Below are 21,807 nucleotides of genomic sequence, written 5' to 3'. Positions count from 1 at the left end.
AGGGAAAACCATTATTACCACACTCAACCTTATCGAACAGAATTTGGCCTCTCTCTTCAATTCTCAAAGACATAATGAGGAGTTATGAAGGAAAGAGACCTCTTTATCAACTAGCATAGCAGAAGGCTGGCTTAAACACTACGGCTGTCTTTTTCGGATAAAGTAGGCCGCCATGAGTTCCCTTGTTGTTTTATCTTAGTGCCTAAATAAAATCTTTGTATTAGCAACTGAACGACGACTGGTATTGGTTTTCTTATTTTTCTTTTTCTTGCCATTTTTTTCACATTCGCGACAGTGGTCATTCAAATGAGAGTAGTCAGTATCGGAGAGCGATTTGAGATATTCTCGTAGAGGAATGTTTATGCATTTTCCTGTTTGCCCTATGCATATTTTGTTGAGTGGAATTTCGGACACAATATATGATTCGCAACCGTATGTTAACGTTACCAACATGCACAACTGTCCATGCTTGTTCTTTTTCAAAGCACTCGTCGTATCTGATTAACCTGGTGACTGCATGCAACGCCGGACATTTAAGGCGAGCGTCTTTGGTAATTCAGGCTGTAGAGAAGAATCGATATGCATTAAGAGGTAAATATATCACTAATTCTTCTCTTTCTTTTTCCGCTATTTATCAACTCTAAAGGATTACTAAACAACACAGGCATCAACCGAAAATTAAGCTTTTGACTTGTCAAAAGCGCGTCCTCCAACGTTCACACTGACTCTCTCGGAAGTTCCTTGTCTCGTTGAACTGCCCACGGCCCATCATTACCACGACGGGGGAGCTCCTGGTGTACTTTGGCCACTCCTGTCCACTTGGCAGCTCAGGAACGCTGCAAAAAGAAATGGAGCCTCTCGAATTAGTTCCGTAATATACCGAGTAACCATAGTCAGCGTCCCAAGCGTCTTTCCCCAAGCAGTATCGAATATCTTTTTTAATTCTCTTTTCGGTCACTTCTTCATACTGCAAAATATAATGCAGACGATGGTAGTGCCATTGCGGAGATTAGGGTCATTATAAGTGGCTTCTGTCCTCCAGCAGGGGCATTCCGACTGAACATAATCATTAAAATTGGAATGTGAGAACCATGAGTAGCCGAGTGATAACTGGCGGGTATTTATTTCAAACCCCATAAATGACAGCAGTCAGGCGATCACGATGGTACAGAACATGAAGCTCGCGATATAAGTTTTGGCATTCGCAATGTTTACGAAATACAAATTGCGCTTACACTGAACAAATGTGGCAGCAAAGAGCGGACATCGGTAACATAGTGCTTTTACCGCTAACGCTACGTTCTGCTAGCTGGTAGAGAATGTGTTAGCCACAAGGCAGTTGTAGGATTTTGCTGAATTCGCAGTTGGAGTGAATGCATGTTTGGAAAATTGTGTGCAAAAAAACGATGAACAAGAAAAGCAATACAACAAGCACCGAAAAGCAAGATTGCACACAGCGCTGATGTGTGTAATCTTGCTTTTCGTGCCGGTCTCTATTTTGCGCTGGCATTTTTCAAAATATACTCTTCTGGTGATTTCAGCAGCACAGTTTCCACCACCCCAACAAAATTGGCTTCCGTTCATTAATATGTACTGAATATGGGTTCTCTGTGTTGCCATAACAAATTTTTTTCATAAAACCGCCGCCACAGTGTACGGCTGTGGGTAGAAGTAAATAAAGCACTGTTATTGCATTTTAACATTTCTCATGCGTCTCATAATTGTAATTTCTTGATACTCTGTGTGCATGTTGGTAGGGGGCGCCAATGCACTTTCTCATAGACAAAATATGTTTCTACATACACAACATGGAACGCATGATTCCACTTAGAACAAAGTCGCGTACTCTGTTTACTTATGTCCGCATCTGTACGTACCGTCCTCTATATGGACGTCTTGTAAGCAAATGTATCTATCAGCAATGCTGCCATCCTGGGCTCCATTGTCGTTCTCAATTTGCCTTTTAGAGTTCGCATTTCGTAAAATCTTCTCTTGAAGGCAGAAGATTTACAACGTGCAGTAGAGTTCACGGGATCAAATAACTCGTACCGCTTCGTGGCGTACCCGTTGAATCGGCCCTGTCACCAACGTTGTTTATTTTGGCTTTTATCCATCTTGCATTGCACTTACATCACAGTCCTGACTGTAAAGTTTTTTTGTAGGCTAATGACTTCATTTTGTGGAGTACTTGAAGCAACTTTCAGACTCAAGCCGCCGTACTGCAGTCAGCCTTTGATTTCTTTTTTGTTCATTTTGAACGAACACATTGCTAGCCTCTTTCGAAGCTCTTACAATATTATTTTGCAATGCTATTCTTTCAGGACATGTCGCAAGAAAAAAGCCATCTACTGAAAGGAAGCTGATACAACAAAAATTTGAAGATAGTGAGACCAAAGTCATCTCCGGAAAAAGACATGCTGCAGGCTTGCATAGTAAAGTACGTGTACAGTATAGGAAATAACATTTATTAAAAAGTGGTGCAAGCAGTGCCAGAGCACAATAGTCCAAAGAAACAATTATGACAAGTCAGAAAGAAAACTGCTCAGAGGTAGAGAATTAACAACATTCTCTAGTCGCTAGGAGGAAAAAGGAATAATAAATGTTGTCAGTATGAAGTTTATGCTCAACTAAATGCTCTGAATGTTGTGTTTTGGCATTTTATTTAGCTGAAGGAACTAAACCGCGCACTCTACTAAACAAAGAACTTGGGGTGCGAGTTCCAGGTACGGCTATGAATAGTGGTCTGATTTGGTCTGTTTAAGCGCTTACTTCGAGAGTCATTACGTCCATACTTGTTAAAAATAAATGTCTCCTTCGTGCTGAACTCTTTCCGTTATGTTAAGCATTTCTGTGTGTACGGAAACCAACCCACGATGATGTACTCAGCTAAACTACCTACAAAGGCCATCAAATTGGTGTCGGGAAAGGAAGACGGAATGGACAGTTCTAAAGAGATATGCGTAGGAGGTCCTAAAACAATAGCTCGAATAAGAGCGGGGACGAATGCCGCCTGCGCAAGACTTCATCACTTTGTAAGTGACATAAGATCTGAAGCCATTTATCTCGAATGCTCGAAGCCAGGCGGGAGCTATTCTGCGTTTTTCGGAACAGTAGGGGCTACTTTGCACGCCTTATCTCGAAAGCTTGTTGTCAGCTTTAAATAGAGCGTGACAAAGAGCGTTGGGCATTGTTTTGGACGACCGCTGTGCACGTTTGTGACTATCGCCACCGAGTTACTCAGGTCTTTCGGGTGCGAGTGAGCGCAATAATCAGTTTCTATTGGAACTCCACTTTGCTAGCTTCGTGACTGACTGAATGCCGTCACCACTGCATAACCATACACTCCTTGGACGCAGGGACTGCACCCCGACTGAATCCTCGGCTTCATTAGCTAGCTAAACCATTTTTTTTTTAATTATTAGACAACTTTTATAATTTACACCCCACTTTAGGCCCATATGAAATAAAAAAGGCACTTGAAAATGAAAAGCAAACTGTGGCACCTTAGATGAGGACTGCCTCTGAGGTTACCTTAGGTAACATATCGCTTGTTTGGAAGTTGAACGACCAGCTAAAGCTTCTTTTCCAATGGAGTTAAGCTCCCAGAAGCTAGCCTTTCATTGCTCAAGAGTGCAAGGAAATAGGGCACATACAATAAAGAAAGCGCTCAACCGGCGTGAAAGCCTAGCCTAGGCGGTGCATCGGGCTTTAGCGAAAATTTAATCTAGTCGACATATCGGCGCTCGGCGATGAAGATTTCTACAGCCGGTAGATTGCAACTCTAGCAGCGTAGTTTTGGGTATCCAGGGCTCATCCTGAAATTGAATATACTTTTTAGTATTACAATAGGAAGAAAGACACACAAAAACCTAGAAAATCCTGACGAGGTCTGCGCTACCTTAGATAGCTGTACTAAAAGAAAGTATAAAAAATGTGATCGTAGTACACATAATAAGGAAAACTCGTTGCTGTGGTCTTACCACAAACTACAAAATTCTTGTATACATAATATTTTGTGTGCATAAGTACATATTTCACTGAATTTTCACACAAGCTGGCTGAAATGGCACCAAACAGAACAAAAGAAATAGCGCTTTGACTGACATGACTTCCAGGTTCACGGGACTAATGAGAGATAAAAGAATGACGTTAAAAAGCTGAAACCATCGTACACAGCCATACAATTAGAGTTTACGTCAGTCAGAATAGGATCGGGCTTCATCAACGAGAATTTCGAACAATTACGAACCGAACACACTCCGTAAAGAAACTGAAGAATCAAAGCAGTTTAGCCTTGAGTGCCAGAATGAGAACCAAATTCTCAGCAAAGAAGCCAGTGACACTTCCCGTAGTTACAGCGCGAAGGACAGGACAGGGGAGAACAGGACACAGAGCTGACTCGCAACTGAAGCCTTAATGGCAAACCAGTCAGTATAAGTTCTGGCCGCCCACCTGGTGGCGAGAATTGGAAACGAGAAGATACATTGCATGCATACGAAGCATCGATCTTCAAAAAGCATTGGCACGTGTCAACAGTCACATTAAAGATAGGGTCTTTTTTTCTCTGACAGAGCCATGGAAGGCACACTAATACATTCCTCGTGGAGCCGTGGTGTCATCAGTGCTTCGATGATTTCTCTCGTCAAAGCATCATGGTTTCTTCCAGTTACAGTGCTTTCCTGATGACTTTAATCTTTCTTGCATTCTCCGCAGTACTTTGTCACGTGCCTTGTAGTGGCAACACGTGAGACGATCTTTCATTAAGTCACCAGACAGTTTGGCCGGTGTACTTCTTCCGACAGGACACAGGCAACGGATAAATCACTCCTTCCTGGCAAGAGACGAAACGTTCAGCGTGCCTCCTCGAGCAGCCTTGAGGTTCGCTGTTCGAGGAATTCACTTCCCGGAAGAGACTACACAGTCGCTTAGGCGCCGCAAAACAACGTCCACTCCCGCACGGTTCCCAATTTTCCTTAGGTTGTGTGAAACCTGGTGCAGATATTCACGTCAGCAACGTTTCTTTCCCTTTTCATCATTAGTTTTTTCACTTTATTGCTGTCCTCCACTCTGTCTGCAGTTTTTCTGCCACGGAAATCAGAACTTCTGAAGGGTAACCGGACTGCATTAGACGACGTGCTTGGTTTTGGAAGCTTTGCTGCGGCCCGTGCTCATGTCTTTTGCGCTGTATTGCTAAAATTGAACAATTGCTCTTCTCAATAGCTTCGAATATGCTGATGAATATGACAAAATGGGTTCTTGAAAACGCGGCTCAAAATCCTAGCACACCTGGGATGAAGTGAAATGAAGCGAGAGGTCTGAAAAACCTGAAACAACCATCAAGTGGCACTTCGTTTCTTAAAACAATCTGATTGAGGCATGCGGGTAGCTTAGAAATGGTTTGCTATTAAAGGCTTCAGCTGCGAGTCAGCGCTGCGTTGTGTCGTCCTCTCTGGTCCTGTCTTTCCCGCTGTAACCATGGAAGAAGGTCACCAACTCGCCTAACCGCTTGCTTTACCGAACTTCATTTCTCGTACAAAGGGCCCTTTGGCATGTGATATAGATCCTATTTTTTTGTGCCAATCGATGCCTTGTATTTTCTTGCGCCATGCTGCCTAATTCCTTTATCTGCGATTAAGTGCATGCTTTTGAGGCAATTATTATTAAAAATGTACAAAGTAAGAACGGTGGTCTGTCGTCTACTTCTCGTCTACTCCTCGTCTACTTATGTCCTCGGATGTACCCGGCATCTCACCTCAAGCATTCCTTCTTATGGACTTTTAACGAGCCAGCATTAATGGCCGCGGTTAGTGATTTCAGCATTGTGTGTGTGTGCGTGGTGCTTCTGCGTCACGTAAACAGAAAAAAAAAGTTTGATGGTTCGCATTCGAACCCAAGAATTTCTCGTGGGACGCGAGTACGGAACTTCAAAGCTTCCATGAGTGCTTAGTTGGTTGTTAGAGGGGAACAGTCTGTGCGGCCAGACAGAAGCATTTGCGGCGGAACTTTCAATGACGTCACCCTTGGTGGTGTGAACGAAACGAAGGTGGGTGGTGTATAAAAACTCCGCCGCCGTTGACGTCATGGAAGGCAACTACACGCTCGCTTACAAAACATTTCGCTCGGCACCCAGTTGCGTCGACCTCGAGCCAAACATGGATGAGGCGAAGTAATAAAAAAAGTAAAAGGTGAAACAACGAAATATGTTTTCAATGAATAACCACAGGACTCAGTTTTGTTGGCCAACAATACGTGGCCAACGGAAATGTAAGTTTGCATTTTAAAGACAACGAGAATTTGTTCTGGCTTGGTAATATATGCTCAGATAGCGGGATAAGTGCCTCAGAGATAGCACACGCTAATTCTTAGTGACCTTGTTAATGAGTTCCCAAAAGCTGTGCTCGGTCGTGTGCGCACTCCGATTTTTCATAATATATAAGAGCGTCTTTCTTTCAATCTTTTTAACTGAACATATGAATTTTAATTCAGGTCTTTCTTTTAATGCTGAAGAAAACCAAGGATGCGGAGGATGTATTTGTGGGTTGTGAGGCAGATAACCACTGCCACTCCAGCCTAACTTACGTAAGCAGAGCGATGCGGCCGAATATATGTCCTATTTCCATTAAGGCAAAAAAGCACTGAAAATCACAGTCTTTCTAGAGCACCCTGTGTAGACAAGTTTTCCAGAAGGCTACTTGCCGTAAGCGCGCCTTTCTACCACTCAGAACACCCGCGCAGCAGAGCCTCTCTCAAAACAACGCCGTTTCCTTTCCGAAGGCATTTTCAGACCCAAAAATTGCCAGTGGCCACGCTCGAATTGATGCCTGAACAACATTATCTATTTGTGCATCTATTTTCCAGTAAATCTAGTCTTGCGGTGCCGGTGAGCTGCGCATGCTCTGTTGGGTTTTCTCGGAGACTGGTTGTTTTTCAATAAAGCACAGTTGATAGTCCAGTCGTTGTGTGTGCCTCGTCTGTCCTTTGTCCCCGTCTTTTTGGCTGGTTTTTCTTAAGTAAATGTAGTCTTGCTGCGGCAAATGATATCCGGCGGACATAACAGACTGAAGAAGCAGAAACGCGAGGGTTGGCACACACCCGCTTTCGGCGAAGGTTGCTAGCATCCGCACGAAGGCTTCGCTCATTCGCCCGTCGGGCGAGTCAGGCTGCTGGACGTACTTGTGGCCAAAGGCGAATGCCAATTCGGAAGTGTGGGGAGCGCCCGTCCAGCTGGGGAAAGGTGCCGTGGGCGACTTGTGGCTGAAGACGTAGGCGTAAACATTGCTGCCCCTCTCACTGTGCTTCTCAGCGAGGAACCGGAAGGGGCAGTTGAACAACCGGTCCGAGAGGTAGTCGATGTACTGCCTCCTCAGAGCATTGCCGTCGCCCTCTGGAGCGTCGGCGGTATACTGAAGGATTATGTCATGTGTGTCCGCCTTCTGCCATCGTGACACGACAGCATTAAGAGCGTCGGTGAGACCTTCTGAGGCGTCGAGGTCTTCGACCAAGAGCTCCGGCTTTGCTGAGGCCAGGAACGAGTACGCTGCTTCGTCCGAAGTGACGCCCGCTAGGATGTCGACGGATCCAAAAAATCCTCGCTTGATTGCGACCAGCGGTATCCTTGGCAAGAATGAGTCATGATAGGTCGGCAGAAATGCGGTGATCTTCGGCGCTGTGCTTTCGGCGGCAGCTCGAACCAGTTCTTCTGCCGACTTGCGTCTTAAGCAGTCTACGACTTCATCTGGGTTGGACGAGAGATTCTTGCTCCCCCCGTTAGAGCAGCCGATGATGTCGGCTACTCTGCTGCCCTTGACCATGCTTTCGTGAACCGTGTCCCACAGGTCTATGCTGTACATGCTGCCGCTCATCAGCACCGCTCTCCTGAAAAGCCCCTCGCTCATCGGGGACAGGACGTGAGCGTGTGTGCTCACGGCACCCGCACTTTCGCCGAACAGGGTTACTCGCTGCGGGTCGCCGCCGAAGTATCCAATGTTGATCTGCACCCACTGCAGGGCCATGACCTGGTCCAACAGACCCACGTTGCCCGGCGCCTGCGGAGAGTCGGCGCTCATGAAGCCAAGGATGCTGAGGCGGTAGTTCATAGAAACGACCAGCACGTCCGCCATGGCGGCCATCGCGGCACCGCTGTAGTTGCCCTGTGTGGCGCTGCCGGAATGGAAGCCGCCTCCGTGGATCCAGACTAGCACTGGCCGAGGGGTGCCGGACTGGACCGCCAGGTCGGGGACCCAAACGTTCAGCCGCAGGCAGCCTTCGGTGTAGGAGACACCGTGCATCCCAAGCCTGGCATTTTCCACCTGCATGACAACAAAGTTCGATGCTAATACTCCCACATAACTGTGTAGCTCTACAGTGACACCTTGAACAATGCATTCATCATGCAAATGTGTATCGTTTCATAAAGAACTAAAGTCGCGTTTTCACACATATTAAAGTTAATTGAAAAAATTGTGAGTTACACCAGATGGATGGGAGAGTTGGTACGACATTTTTCTGAATAACAGCTCAAACTTGCACGAGGAGTGAATTAAGACACAGCGTCCGTCTATGTGTCTTCCTTCAGTCTTCGTTCAAGTTCGCGCTGTTATTCATGATTATTTGTTACATTCTGCCAAATCATGCACGTTCTCACCCTCCCCCCCTCCTGCCACCACACTGTTCATTTTGCAATAATCGGAACTATTTCCTCGCAGGAGGTCGTAAAAACTGATCATTCACAGAGGTCTCGCAAACTACTGTTCGGAAAATATTGGAACTATTGGCAGCAATGAGATTTCTCCCATTCTTTTTTTCTCTCAAAACAGACAAACATTTTAACACGAAAATATCATATCCTGAAGTAAAAAAAGAGGGGCACCGGGCAAGCGACACTGCAGTTAACACGGAATTCGCAGCTGAAATTCTGTTCAGTCCCACGAAAGCAACGTGCGAAGCGTTCTCTGCTGCGGCAAACGCAGCGCAGCTCTGTGACTGGCTCAGCATCGGAAGAAGAGAGTCTCTCGTGGACGTGCACGGCCCCTGTCGTTTATCGCCGGAAAGCAGCACCAGTCTCCGCAAGAAGCCCCCGTGGTGGCTCAGGCGCCTTATTTCTTAACAATAAGTCAGTGTTGCATAGACAGCTCGATTTCAAGGCAGTGATCATGTAGTCCACTTAGGTGTCCTTGCATGAACGCAGCTACGGACTGCAGGAAATGGCAATTCTTAGGCGCTCAAACTTATACTTAACGTTTATGCAGCGAAAGTGTTTCCACTTTTGTTCAGCCATATAGCCATTATTCGACCATAAAATATACGTCGGCCGTAATACCTAAAACGTAATTGTAAAGTTAGTCTTACGTACATATCCGAATTAATTTATTTGAATGTTTAAAATAATTGTCACTTGGCAACTGTCCTAGGTTTAAAAGAGGAAAGCATTGAGAGTACAAGAGCGACAGGGCAAGGGCGAGAGGCAATGCAGACAGTGGTGAGAGTTGGGAGGAGACAGGTGGCCGCACCAGGAGTCGCTGATCCACATGACCACGGTTAGCCTTCCTCTTATGGTTGAAAACCTTGATTCCGTGGCCGAATGCAGGCTTAAATGGCTAAAGAAAACTAATAACAGCATTCTCTGTTTAGTGTACCAAGGAGGTGAGTTCAGCTCTTGAAGTGTTTCAGAATTTTTTTCTTTCGCTTTCTACACGCTTTATAGTGGCAGAGGGCAGACAGAAAGCAGCGGTATGTAATCCTGACAGTTTGCCACATCGTAGCACACCATGTTAACTAAGAAGAAAGCGGACTTACCAGAATTCGAGGTGAGTAGATCTACTCAGGGCAAAATCATGTCCCATTAATTTCAAACCACCTCTGTCCTATTCCTGTGACGCTCACCCTATTCCTGGAAGCCTTGGAACACCATAAGCAGATTACTATCCTTGCTACTAAGTACTACGTTTGTCTTGCCTGTGCTTCGACTACGTACTCTAAACGACCATCGGTTTCCTGGACTGCGTAGTTAGAGCATATTTCTTCCGAATTTAGCTTTCTAATAACAATAAATCTCGTTTGTGTCCTATCTTCCTCCGTCCTAACCATAGACCCATTATTTATCCTTGTACGGCTGACTGGGCTGCGTTAAATTTAGTTCTTCTGTGCTGGGTTGCATGGCGGATAAAGAGCTGAGGTATATTTCGCCGAACGCGGCGATAAAAGTGTGTTTGATAAGTAATGCTAAAGTGCGTAACCTAATTTGTTTCGAACACAGCGTTCCTTTAGAAAAAACAGAGACATAGAAAAACTCAATTGCGTTCTCGCCTATGATCCTTCTAGGATGGTGTAGAATGTTGCTATTGTAAATGCTGCAAAATGCGTTTTTTTTAGTTGATGAAATTTTAAGCAGGGCATTAAAATGTGGCTTACAGCAGCAATTTCACCGCATACTTTCCAGGTAGGCATATTTTGATTCATTAGTTCGAAGTTGTATTTACAGTGCACGTTTTCAATGCGAAGCTTCTGTAGTACCACTTGAGTGAAATATTGTTCTCGATTGAATGACGTTCATGATCCCAAGATTGCGTTTATCGGCTTTAGCCTATGTTGCACTAGTTTTTTCATGTGGACTAATTTATCACTCAGGTGTTTACGTACTGATTTTATGCAGTCTTTACAAAGAGTGGTCGCTACTCTGAGCTCCTTGTTGTGAGCTTTTTATTGAACTTGCCCACTCTTTCATTCCTATCAATTCCGATGTGACTTTGTGCCCAGCCGAAGTTCATATCACTTCCTTGCCTTGTGCCTGTGTTTATATTATCTGTGATAACGCCAACTACTGGTATGACAGTATTTCGAGAGTTTAATGCTTTGAGCATTCTGAGAGTCAGTGCAGATTAAACTGCCTTCAGCGCTGTGATTTATCATCAATGCCAAAGCATTTCTAGGCTATTGCGACGGGGTCGTGTTACCAAAAAAATGTCCGCAAACGTGTCCGCAGAAGTTGTGATGTTCTCAGGAGAGGTAGCATCAAACGAGTGGTTGTATCCGAAAGAGGATGATGTGAAGACGCTGCGCAAGAAAATTATGTCTATGGGATGATTATTAATTAGAGTGTAACGACGAAGAAGTTCCTATTCAGGCGAAGACGGTGACGAACTTCTGACCGTTATATCGAGCGGCATTGCCATCGATTTGTGTGTGTGGTCCTATTTCGCAAGCTGCACGACACGCAGAAGAGTGTCGTCAAGTTGCCCGTTCTCTCACGACGGAGGCCCAATGCCGTCGAAAATCCCGCCACAACAGCCATCACACGTCCCCGCACTTTTCCTCTGGTAGCCTGGTGTGGCTCTAGATTCCATCCAGTACTCCGGGCCTCTTCTCAAAACTTCTTGCATAGATTCACGGTCCCTACCGAGTTGTGGAACGCACCTCGCCTGTTAATTACGTGGTGGAACCGCTGATGCCGTCTCCTGATCTTCGCCGGCGAGGACGGAAGACGGTTCACGTCCAGCGCCTTAAGCCGTATTATGACGCGGCTATCTCACCTACGCCGTAAGTCGCCAGAATGGCTCCTCTCCTCCCCGTGGGGCAGTTGTAACGACGAACAAGTTCCTGTTCATGCGAAGACGATGACGAACTTCTGACCGTTGTCTTGCGCGGCATTGCCATCGCTTTGTTTGTGTGCTCTCGGTGCTCGACCGCTCTGTGTCTACGGACCGCCGGCGCGCAGTACCTCCAACTATCCCAGTACCCATCTTACAAGGGCGAAAAATGTCGAAGAAACAACGAAATAGCGCGAACGTCGATATAGCGAATAGACGGGCAAACAACCGTGGACGGCAAAATAGCGCAAAAATAACCAAAGGAGTGAAAATAAATTTTGAAATGAATTGAAATGCGCATGATGAGTGATAATTAATCGAATAATAAGTTTCTTTTTGTATCAGTCTGGGTGACTGACCGAGTGATGTACACCAGTACGTGTCGAGGGAACGAATGCCAGCAGTCATTTATTGCACTGTATATAAAGCCACGTTGGGCGAGAGGGTAGTGTGAGGGTAGAGGGCAGTACTCTTGGTAGGAAGAGTTATCATGAAAGGAAACGTCGGCTCGTGTTTGCTCGGAAGCAAACATAAATACGCGCACAAGCAGATATGATACACTTTTCACATAGATTAATTAATTAATTAACAGCAAAAACCACTGGACCTTTGAATAGGCTGGACGGAGATATAGTAAGTGGACGGAAAAGCAACCACGGCGCCACATTTGACAAACCAAAATGGTTAACTGAGATAAGAGAAGGCATAACCCAAGTAAATAAATCGCTCTTTTATTAAAGCATAAGATAATTGCGTTAACTAAGTTGATAAATTTAAATTAAGTTGTTTGCAAAAAAAATTTAATTAAATTAAACTTAGTTGTTAGCACCGTCGTGCTCGTGCACGACAATTCACGAGAGTGGTGCTAGTGAACGCTATCGAGGTTCAGTTACATTGGATATAAATACACCCGAAAGCAGAAAATCGGATAGCTGTCGCCATAGCTCAGTTGGTTGAGCACCAGACGCTAAATTTGGAGATTGTGGGTTCGATTCTCACCGGGGGTATGTGGTTGTTTTTCTTCTGCTTTCTGGTTGATTATCTTTAACAAATTTACATTATTATTCTCCCAGTGATGAACGCAAAAAAAACTATCCACTATTGTCCTTGGTTTCTGCTACTGGTATCTTTCATCGCTCATTGTTGTCTTTTTGTGAGGCCCCTTTTTCCTAGCCATGCCAGACAACCATCATAAACGCCTTTGTCTAAGCTGCGTGTGTCAGAAGGCCTGGCCGATTTGCCGTCAACCAACTAAAGACACATTGCCTACTTCTTCATTAGGAAATGCCTGCGCATTACTTTTAATATCGTTACATAAGCAACTACCCAGGTAGCACACGACGGCGGGCCAATATTTGAAATCCACTGGCAAAGCGTGGCCCTAACTAGGCCCAGAGTTGCCAGTGAGCATCCAATATTGGTTGTGCCACTCCTTAGCACATCCAACAATGGCCATGGTTGTCCGTCGCTTTACCAGTATTGGCTGAGCCCTCATTATATCCTGGCTATCATGGGCCAGGTTAGCCAGGATTGCCCCACTGTTTGCCATTGCTGGCTGTGCCATCATCGAATCATGGCTATCATAGGCCATGTTAGCCAGTGTTGTTCCACTCTTTGCCAGAATTGGCTATGCCATTTCCGGGAGCTGGCTATATTGGCCTAGGATTACCACCGCTTATCCAGTGTTCAAAGTATACTGGCAAACGTTGGTAAACATTCTGTCATCCATTAAAATGGGTTCAAAATTAATTTTATTGTCGAGTACCATATCGGCAGTTCATAATTTTTGAACGCGCTAAAACATGCGAGTTCAAAGATTTGGTTTTATTTAGTATTATATTTTAACCGAACACTTTTGCAGTTTGTGAGCAAAGCTACCCATGATTCCGTTGGAAAAGCTGCACTCTGGTTGCGCAGTGAGCAGCAATAATACGTTAAGAATTGCGATCGACGTCCTGTTGATCAGAATTAACGTTCTGATTACACCCGAGACGCCTTCAACAAAAATTGTGATCAGGTGCCTTCAACAAAAATCAAATAAGTTTCATGTGATTAAATTTTCGGAATAAAAAAATCACTTTTTTTTTATTCGCTCTAGGTATTCACTGCCGCAGTGCGAAGCTGGTGTCTGCTTCAGGGAGATCGCGATACAAACGTAATAGATTAGCGCAAGTGCATTCGCTAAACCGAAATTGTGCTCAGTTTTGGCAACGTCCAGAAACTAAGCAGTCGCCTCGTAATTTCGAATTATGCGTTGCGCTCGTGAAATATTCGGCGGGTGCTTCATAAACGCACGCGGACACGTGCTAAGCGATTCTTACGCTTCCCTACGTCGTGCCCTGTGATCGCGCCTTTCCCGTGTTTTCTGATTTGCTATTTCCTTCCTTTTCTGCAAATCGTTGTGTTGGAAATTGTTGTTTTTGACCATTTTATACTTCTGTTGCGTAATTTGCATTGGGGGCAATATAGCTCTTGCTCATGTCCTTGCATATTTACTCGCAAGTTTTTTTTTTCTTTCGAACATGACCTTTATTGATGAAAACCGTCGAAAGTAGTTGCGAACCACAATTCAACATGCCTTTGTTTGTTTTTACTTTTTTGCGCGAAACTTCCACACCAACAAACAATTTGAGGATTCTTCGACGACCACTGAATAAATGGACTGACAACTGGCGTTAGACGCATGTTAACCTAGCTTGTTTGGCGCATGTACGGTACATGAAACTATGAAAGAGCGCGCATTCTGCTAGGATATTTTTTTTGCTTTATATTTTTGTTATTATGTGGTAACATTTTAAGCTATCTTGAACTAACAGAAGCCACATCATACGGCCCCACAAAATACGCGAGTGTCTCAAGTCGTTTTGGCGAAATGCATCTTGAAGCTCCAAGTTTTTCACTTCAAAATTTTCAGGCTTTTGCTGCAACTTTGTAGCAATACTTTGACGCTTCCGTGTTTCCCATCCACTTCTCTCTTGTAGATATTGCTTTCTGTACTGCCTGTGGCCATGTGACTCATTCTCCAAAAATTCCAAACCCTTTTCACGTGTTTTGGCCTCTTTCCCTCTCTCTTTCAAGTCTTCAAGTCCAATATCTCCCCACCTGTTCTCCCGGCCGTGCCCTTTTCCAGGTAGCGGGCTAACCCCCCACCCCGCGAAGCGCTATTTTTTCTTTTTGGTTGTCACTTTCTCAAACCTGTTTTCCCTCGCGCGCAGATACGCGCTTCGCTGTTCCTCCACCTCCCTGTCTCCACCTTTCAGCTCGAGGACTTTTCTCGGAACCACAAAACCTGCTTAAAGGAAAATTACTCTCTCCCCTCCAGCCAACCCCCCCCCCCCCCCCCACACCATCGTCTCCACTGCTCGTCTTGGAACCGCGCGACTCATCACAAAAAGACATTCTTGACTGCACGGCGGAGCTCAACCACGTGCAAACCAACGCGACGAAAATGCATGCACACTCGAGCTAGCACCGTTCATAGTCTGCGCACGCGAAAAGCCACACTCATATATTAGGAGAGCTCCGACGCTGTTCGTACCGCCTGCAAGATCTTTTGTAAGTACTAAATCTCTTTTATCTTGATATACGTCTGGAAGTTAAAGTGGTTTTTGTAGTAAATGTTGCTTTGACTACATGCGCCTTTATTTTTTCGGCAGGAGAAGAGAGCGGGCCAAAAAGCACGAGGACGACTTCTGTGTACCCACTCTCATTGCGAAATGGCTTGCTTGACGTCGTGCGCAGTGGAATTGTGGCCGAATGGTGAGAATTTAATTTTTCGTCTTTGGTGAGATGAACTCTTTAAAGATTCACTACTTTGGCTAACAGCGGGTTTGAACTCATATGAATTGAGATAGGATGCATTCGGGAATATGTCCTTTACCGCTTATGCACGACGGAAATCAGAACCGCTTAATTAATTTTCCACTGCAGACTAGTTGGTAAGGATATGTGTAATACTTCCGTAGTGTTTCTTTTTGCCTTCTACTCTTGCACACTCAATAGAAAATCCGCAATTACTGGTTAAAGCTTTTGCCCAAGTTCTCTCGCAATGAAAAAGGGCATTACTCTGGACTATCAGACTAGTATTTTTGTGTGGTTTTCAAGTTGCAGTTTCGAATCCAACTATAGCATGCATGCGAAGCAACTAAGGTAAAACAAAGGTGCCCTGAGTTCCTTGCGTTCAGCGTATTTCGTCAAAAGTCGCAAGCCGCATTTTTGACCCCATTAAATAAAACTAATCAAAAATGTTGTTTTGACGTCCATGTGGAAGAGACGCTACAACCTGTGCATATTTACTGGAATAAAAAATTACCTCGCAATTTAGAGATACGAGTTATGATATTAAAACAAAATAATACATTAATATGTTTTCAATATCACATTAATTTGCTTATCTCGCATTGAATATATTTACTGGGATTGCGACACGACGCATTAAACTAAATTAAACCATTTGGTATAAGGGAAGTTTAGTAAATTAAATTCCACTTTGTGCAACTAATGTGGGGCTGGTTCTTAAGAATAAATTAAAAATTATCCTGTAAAATATGTTGCTAGTGTCTTCACGATGACTGTGTTTCACAAAATTCGGTGTTATTTTTGTTATGTTTGTTATGTTATGTTTGTTTTTGTTCTGTGATGGCCATAATTCAACTTACCATGACATCATGCATCTCTTTGCAGGCTTGGCACTTCGTGAGGCCATCGTGCAAGAACTGGACGAGGAATTTGTTTGAATGCAGTCCAGCAGCCCCCTTGCAAGTGGAGTGCAACGATTACTTCGGATATGACTGATCAGTTCACTGGAGGACAGCTCCGTTGAGCGCTTTATGGATGCCTTAGCCGTGCCGCAGCAGCTCGCCGAGATGCTTTGTCCAACCTGATCGGCACTCACCAAACTTGAAAATAAATTGTTTTCCCACAGCCTCTGCCACCATGCTCTTGGGCCCCTTTTCTTTACTCCCCAGGGTGGCTGGTGGTAGCGAAAACCATCCTGTGTGCGCTAGAAGCGTGATTCTTGTAACTCAAAGCAATAAACGGGTCTTTTTTCTGGAATTCTTTCGCACCCTCATTTATGAATATTTGCTAGGTAGAATGTTATGTATGTACATCTATCCACAGTGCCGGTCATTGGCGAGTGGGTTAATCCAGCGTTCGAAAGCTGGATGCCATTATTCGAAAGCTGGAAACCATTATTCGAATGCTGGATGCCAATATTCGAAAGCTGGAAACCATTATTCGAAAGCTGGCTACCAATGTTTGAAAGTTGGCTACCAATGTTTGAAAGTTGGATGCCAGTATGAGACCTTTGCTGGTCCATGCTGCAGAACGAACATCGAGACTGCGTTGGCCGCTTGATCGGCCGAGCGTTGGCCCAAAACTGGCGTGAAAGTAAGGCCAATGTGTAAAGTGGTAGCGCTCGGCCCAAATGCCAGTGTAGGACCGATGTTCGTGCCAAGTTTTGCCAACACTTGCGCGATGTTCGGCCAATGTTGTTGTGCTTCCTGGGTATGCTACTCAAAATGAGTTTATGTAATTGAAAGTTCTTTCCCCTGTGTCAATAACTGAGGGATTAATTAAGACAGCATCGTGCGTGGCGTAATTGAGGGCCTTGATTATATCCAAGGCTTATATAGCTTTAGTTTCTCTACCACGTCCCGGCCTATTATGTCTACCTTAAGTTACACCATAATATCTTGGGTGGAAAGATTATCCCTGAAACTTAGCATGGAGCTTGGAATGAAATTATTGTCCTCGGGGTATTCTCATATAGCTTTCTTTCCTTTGGCACGTTTAGGGTCTATTATGTCTACCTTGAGTTACAGCATACATCTTGGGTGTAACGATTAGCCCTGAAACCTAGCGTGGAGTTTGCGAGCAATTATTGTCCTCGGTATATTCTTGTAGTCGGTTGAGAACTACATCCTTCAATAATTTTGCCAGGGAGGATGTCAAAGAAATTCGCCACAGATTGTTTATACACAACTTCTTCCCTGGCTTTGGAATGAATGAAATCTTTGTATTTTTCCATTCTTGTGGAATAGTCCAATTTGTCCAGTACTTGTTCATTAGATAATTGAGAGCGCTCACGGATACCGCGTCCAAGTTTCTGAGACCATCGTCTGTAACATCGTCAGGCCAGGCTGCAGACGTGGTCCGTAGTTACCACATGGAAAACCGCACCTCCGCCTCCGAGTCATAGGCGTCTTATCTTTCGTTTGGTGTGTCCCGCTGTAGTCTGGCACCGGTCCCGCTGGGGTTCTGTTTGAGTATCTATCTCGTAGTTCTGTGAAGAACCTATATGTATCGCCTTTATACTGATGCACTAATATAATGAGTTGACACCGTTGAGTTGATTTTTTCTCTGTGGGGTCAAGAGGGTTTCTGAGTAATGTCATATTGTACCAATGCTGACTATTCTTGCGGTCACAAATCTGCCGCCATTGTTTGTGTTGAAGCTCGAGAGTATAGGTTTAAATTTGTTCCTTTAATTGCCCTAATCTCTTTTAAGAGTTCTGCTGCATTTGTTCCCCTTCCAACAGTTTGCAAGATGAAATATCCTTTCCACACATGCAACAGCCTAGATTCAGTGACTTGTCCTTCTTCTTCCAGGACCATTTCAGCGGTGGCAGCTTCTGTATCTCTTTTCAGTGACTCTGTCCAATCCCTGAAGTATTCAATTTATGTGTCTGTGTTTTTTTCTTAAGTCTCAGAAGTTGTGCCAGTCCTTTTTATTTTGCTTTGGTCAAGACTTATTTATTCCTTGTTATCTCAAAGGTGGTGGCGAAGTGGTGATTATTCATAATTTAAAAAAAAAACAGCGCTACAAAGCAAGAGAAAAAGAAGAGAAGGCGCGTGGTTTTCTGTCCGCTCATTGGTAGCGCACTTGAAAAATAAAGGGAAGTGGGAGGCACTGGAAGTACACTGTAAGCCATTTGTGGTGGATTTTGCGGAGCCAGACCAGTGACTGAAGGAAAAATTTATCCTCTGCAGACGCGTGTAAAGTGCTCTGTGGTGCGCAATATCTGTCTGTCAGGGACACGACAGTTTCTAGATTGTACAAAATAGGCGTGAATGACAATGCAGTAACCAAACATTCAGCCGTTAAGACAAAACTTTTTCAGGCTGGCATTACGAATGCGCCAGAGTATCGTTTCTAGCGTAGGCCTGAGCCTGATATGAGTAAGAGACAGTAGTGATCGTAAGTTCATGGAACGCCCTGCCTGATATCCTCCGGGTAAACGACGAGCGTGCTGTGCCCAGGCTGCGAAAGAGAGCAAAGAGGTCACTTTGATTCCTATTAAAAGCTACACTTTGCCATTGAGTGATCGCATCACTCACATTCCCAAGCATCTCCACATTCTGGACGACACCGGCAAGTGTACCCAGTCTAAAGTGCGTTGCAATTTGTAATAAGGGAGTAATTACTCATTGACATCCACCCAAGCGCAGCCAAATGGCTGTAAAGGAAAGCTATACAGCTCCCTCTGAAACTTCGTAGTTAAAGAAAAATTCGTCCTGGTCCGGGGTTCAAACCCGGGACAACCGCTTCACCGTAGCAGTCGCTCTACCAATTTAGTACACCGGGACGGCAAGCTTATGGTAGGGCGAGAGCGAATTGATCAATAACTTGATCAATAACTTTAAATTTGTTGCATCCCAGTTTTGGATTCTCAGAGGCCAGTTCCTGTTATCTCATTTGATGAAGATATTCATGACTCGTACACTACTTCGTTTTGCGAAATGTGCTGTTTTATGTCAGCGCACTTTAATAACACCAGGTGGTCAAATTAATCCGATGACCGGCATTACGGCCAACCTCATCCTGTATGGGGTTAACACCACAAAATACACTTCGATAAATAGTACAGCTACCTAATATTCCTAGGACATTTGGCATAGTCCTGTACTGCTTTGTTGCCTGTATGCTTCCCACTTATTTTGCGGATAAAGTGATATGTTAGTTGCACTCCGCACTGCATTTTTTCTGTACTCATTGCAGATATAATTTTATCACAGGAACTTCAATCTTAGTGCTATCATTACTCTATGTAGATACGTTGGCCTGTACTAACTTCCACATGATCTTCAGAGTAAGCCTAACTAAGACAGGTGCCGCCATCTGGGTTAATGATGATGGATTCGACAATATTTCCTCATGTGTCCTTTTTCATCAAGGCTTCTACACGATGTGTTTCCCATTGCCATATTTAACAGCAATTAATTTTATATTTTTAATAATTTGTACATCAGGTGCCCCTCAACGGTATTGAGGGGCCCCTCTTATTGAGAGGCACCTCAATGGGTCCCTCAATAAGTGCTCTGGCAATGAGGTGCGTGCAGTCATCGAGAAATAATCTTCAATGGATGTCTTTAGTAAGCGATAGCGTGCCAACGAAGCGATGTTGGCCGGAATTCCTCGACCACCTTGAAATGTACAAAGTAAACATGGTTTTTGTAATGTCGTATCAAAGTGCCTTTAGGGCAGCTGGATCGAGATAAATGGTGTGTTGGACAGGTGAAGATGTCCGACGGCCAGGTAAGAAACCAGCTTTGCAGAGGCAAACGTGTTCCGTATCACGGCGAGATCGCGCTGAAATTTTTGTTTTTACACTAGTGAAATTAGATCTCAGCATGAGATAAATCTAGCTGGAACATTTTTAATGGATCGAAGAATGCCTACCCCCCTAAAGCCTCCGTATATACTTCTTCTGTTTAGCCCTCAAAATTGAGATTCGTATGAATCATGATTTCTCACATGGCGCCTGTTAGCTGTACGAATAGGACAGGCTAGGCTAGTATCTCTTGATGCTTTTTACTATGAACGTTGCCATGTTCACTTTCTAATGTCAGCTTCTCCGTATCTAAATATTGATAGATCACCCACTGTGTCACAGCTCACAAAGCTACCGAGGACCAAAAGACGGTGGTTAAATGGTATATTAAAGCGAAAGCTTTACTACTTGCACTTTCAAGCCTTTGCCGTGACGCGGCGGTCCCACCATTGACCTTTCGCATGACCTCTCTGTGACGTCACGCCGAAGAGCTGGGGGACCATCTCGCGCCGTCTGCGAGTAGTGGCGGTGCCACCACCGGCGGCCTTAGATTAGATTGGATTAGATTAGATTACATTAGATTAGACTAGATTAGATTAGATTGGATTAGATTGGATATGGTTGGGTTAGATTGGACTGGATTGGATTATATTATATTATATTAGATTATAATATATTGTATTAGATTAGATTAGATTAGATTACATTGGCTTGGATTGGATTGTATAACCGATGCATCACCACAAGTCTAACCACAAGCACCACCACCAGCTACACTACCAGCTGAACCATGGCGTAGGTACGGATATTGCTTTCGCAATTACCGGGCTTAACCAAGCTAAGCCACAGCGAATTTTCATCTAGAAGCATGTAGCAAACTGCTGCACCTGGGCGGCCAAACTAGGTTCGGGTGAGGGGGTAAGTTTTATCTATTCTCTTCAGACGTTCTGGTCCTAGGATTCAAGCCAGCGTTCCAAAGCCTCAGTGGTCCCCGGTGCTAATTGTCGGGATAAGACAGCAGACCTGGCAGTGTTCTTAAGTTCCACTAGAACAGATTTTCTATGCTGGTGGCGACTTCCAGCAGCAGCCTGATTCGATCCACGGAGCTCTGTCACGGGAGACACAGCTTGTTTTTCATGCAGCGACTCCCAGTCAGCGAAGAATTCGGGTTTTGCTCGGCCGCACAGATAGTCGGACACGCATGCCGCTTCGTGTCCTCGAAAAATACAGTTTGAAGTCTTCGTCTCGTATGTCGGCTTGTCTCTGCATTTTCATTTCATTTATTTTTCCCTTAAAGGCCCGAGGGCGTTACATAAGGGTGGGGGGGGGGACTGTAGATTTGTACCAACAGGACACGAACACTACAGAGAAAGAAAAAAAATAACAGTAAAAAGGAATAAGAATGTACAACAGGGAAGTGGCGCCGAAAAGGTTACACAATGTGTAACAAGTAAAAAAAATTGAACATATGAGTAAACAAAGGCTAAGGAATAAAAAAAAAGCAAGGACACTTGTCTGTATTAAGCGCAACATATAATTGAAAAGATTGCTCTCACGAAAAATGGTCCTTTAGTATTTCACGGAATGATTTGAGATTAGTGCATGATACAATGATGTTTGGCAGGGCATTCCATAGTGCTATTGCGTGCGGGACAAAAAAAGAACTG

General features: G+C 44.5%; 1 protein-coding gene across 2 annotated transcripts in view; it reads right to left on the bottom strand.

The window, feature by feature from the left end:
• Positions 1 to 694: 694 nt before the first annotated feature.
• Positions 695 to 21,807, bottom strand: part of LOC149326842 (acetylcholinesterase-like) — a 78,995-nt gene continuing 57,882 nt past the window's right edge. For both annotated transcript variants that reach the window (XM_089563896.1, XM_089563895.1), the window contains 2 exons: positions 7,093 to 8,309; positions 695 to 836 (listed from right to left, as the gene is read on the bottom strand). In XM_089563896.1, the coding sequence (XP_089420022.1) occupies positions 695 to 836; positions 7,093 to 8,309 (1,359 nt within the window). The remainder of the gene's footprint in view (positions 837 to 7,092; positions 8,310 to 21,807) is intronic.

The sequence above is a fragment of the Amblyomma mixtum genome, chromosome 10 (genome assembly GCF_055824585.1).
Source record: "Amblyomma mixtum isolate Tamu chromosome 10, ASM5582458v1, whole genome shotgun sequence".
In the NCBI taxonomy this organism is placed as follows: Eukaryota; Metazoa; Arthropoda; class Arachnida; order Ixodida; family Ixodidae; genus Amblyomma; species Amblyomma mixtum.
The sequence above is the reverse complement of the archived record's forward strand: the minus strand, read 5'-3'. Positions and strand labels throughout refer to the sequence as shown.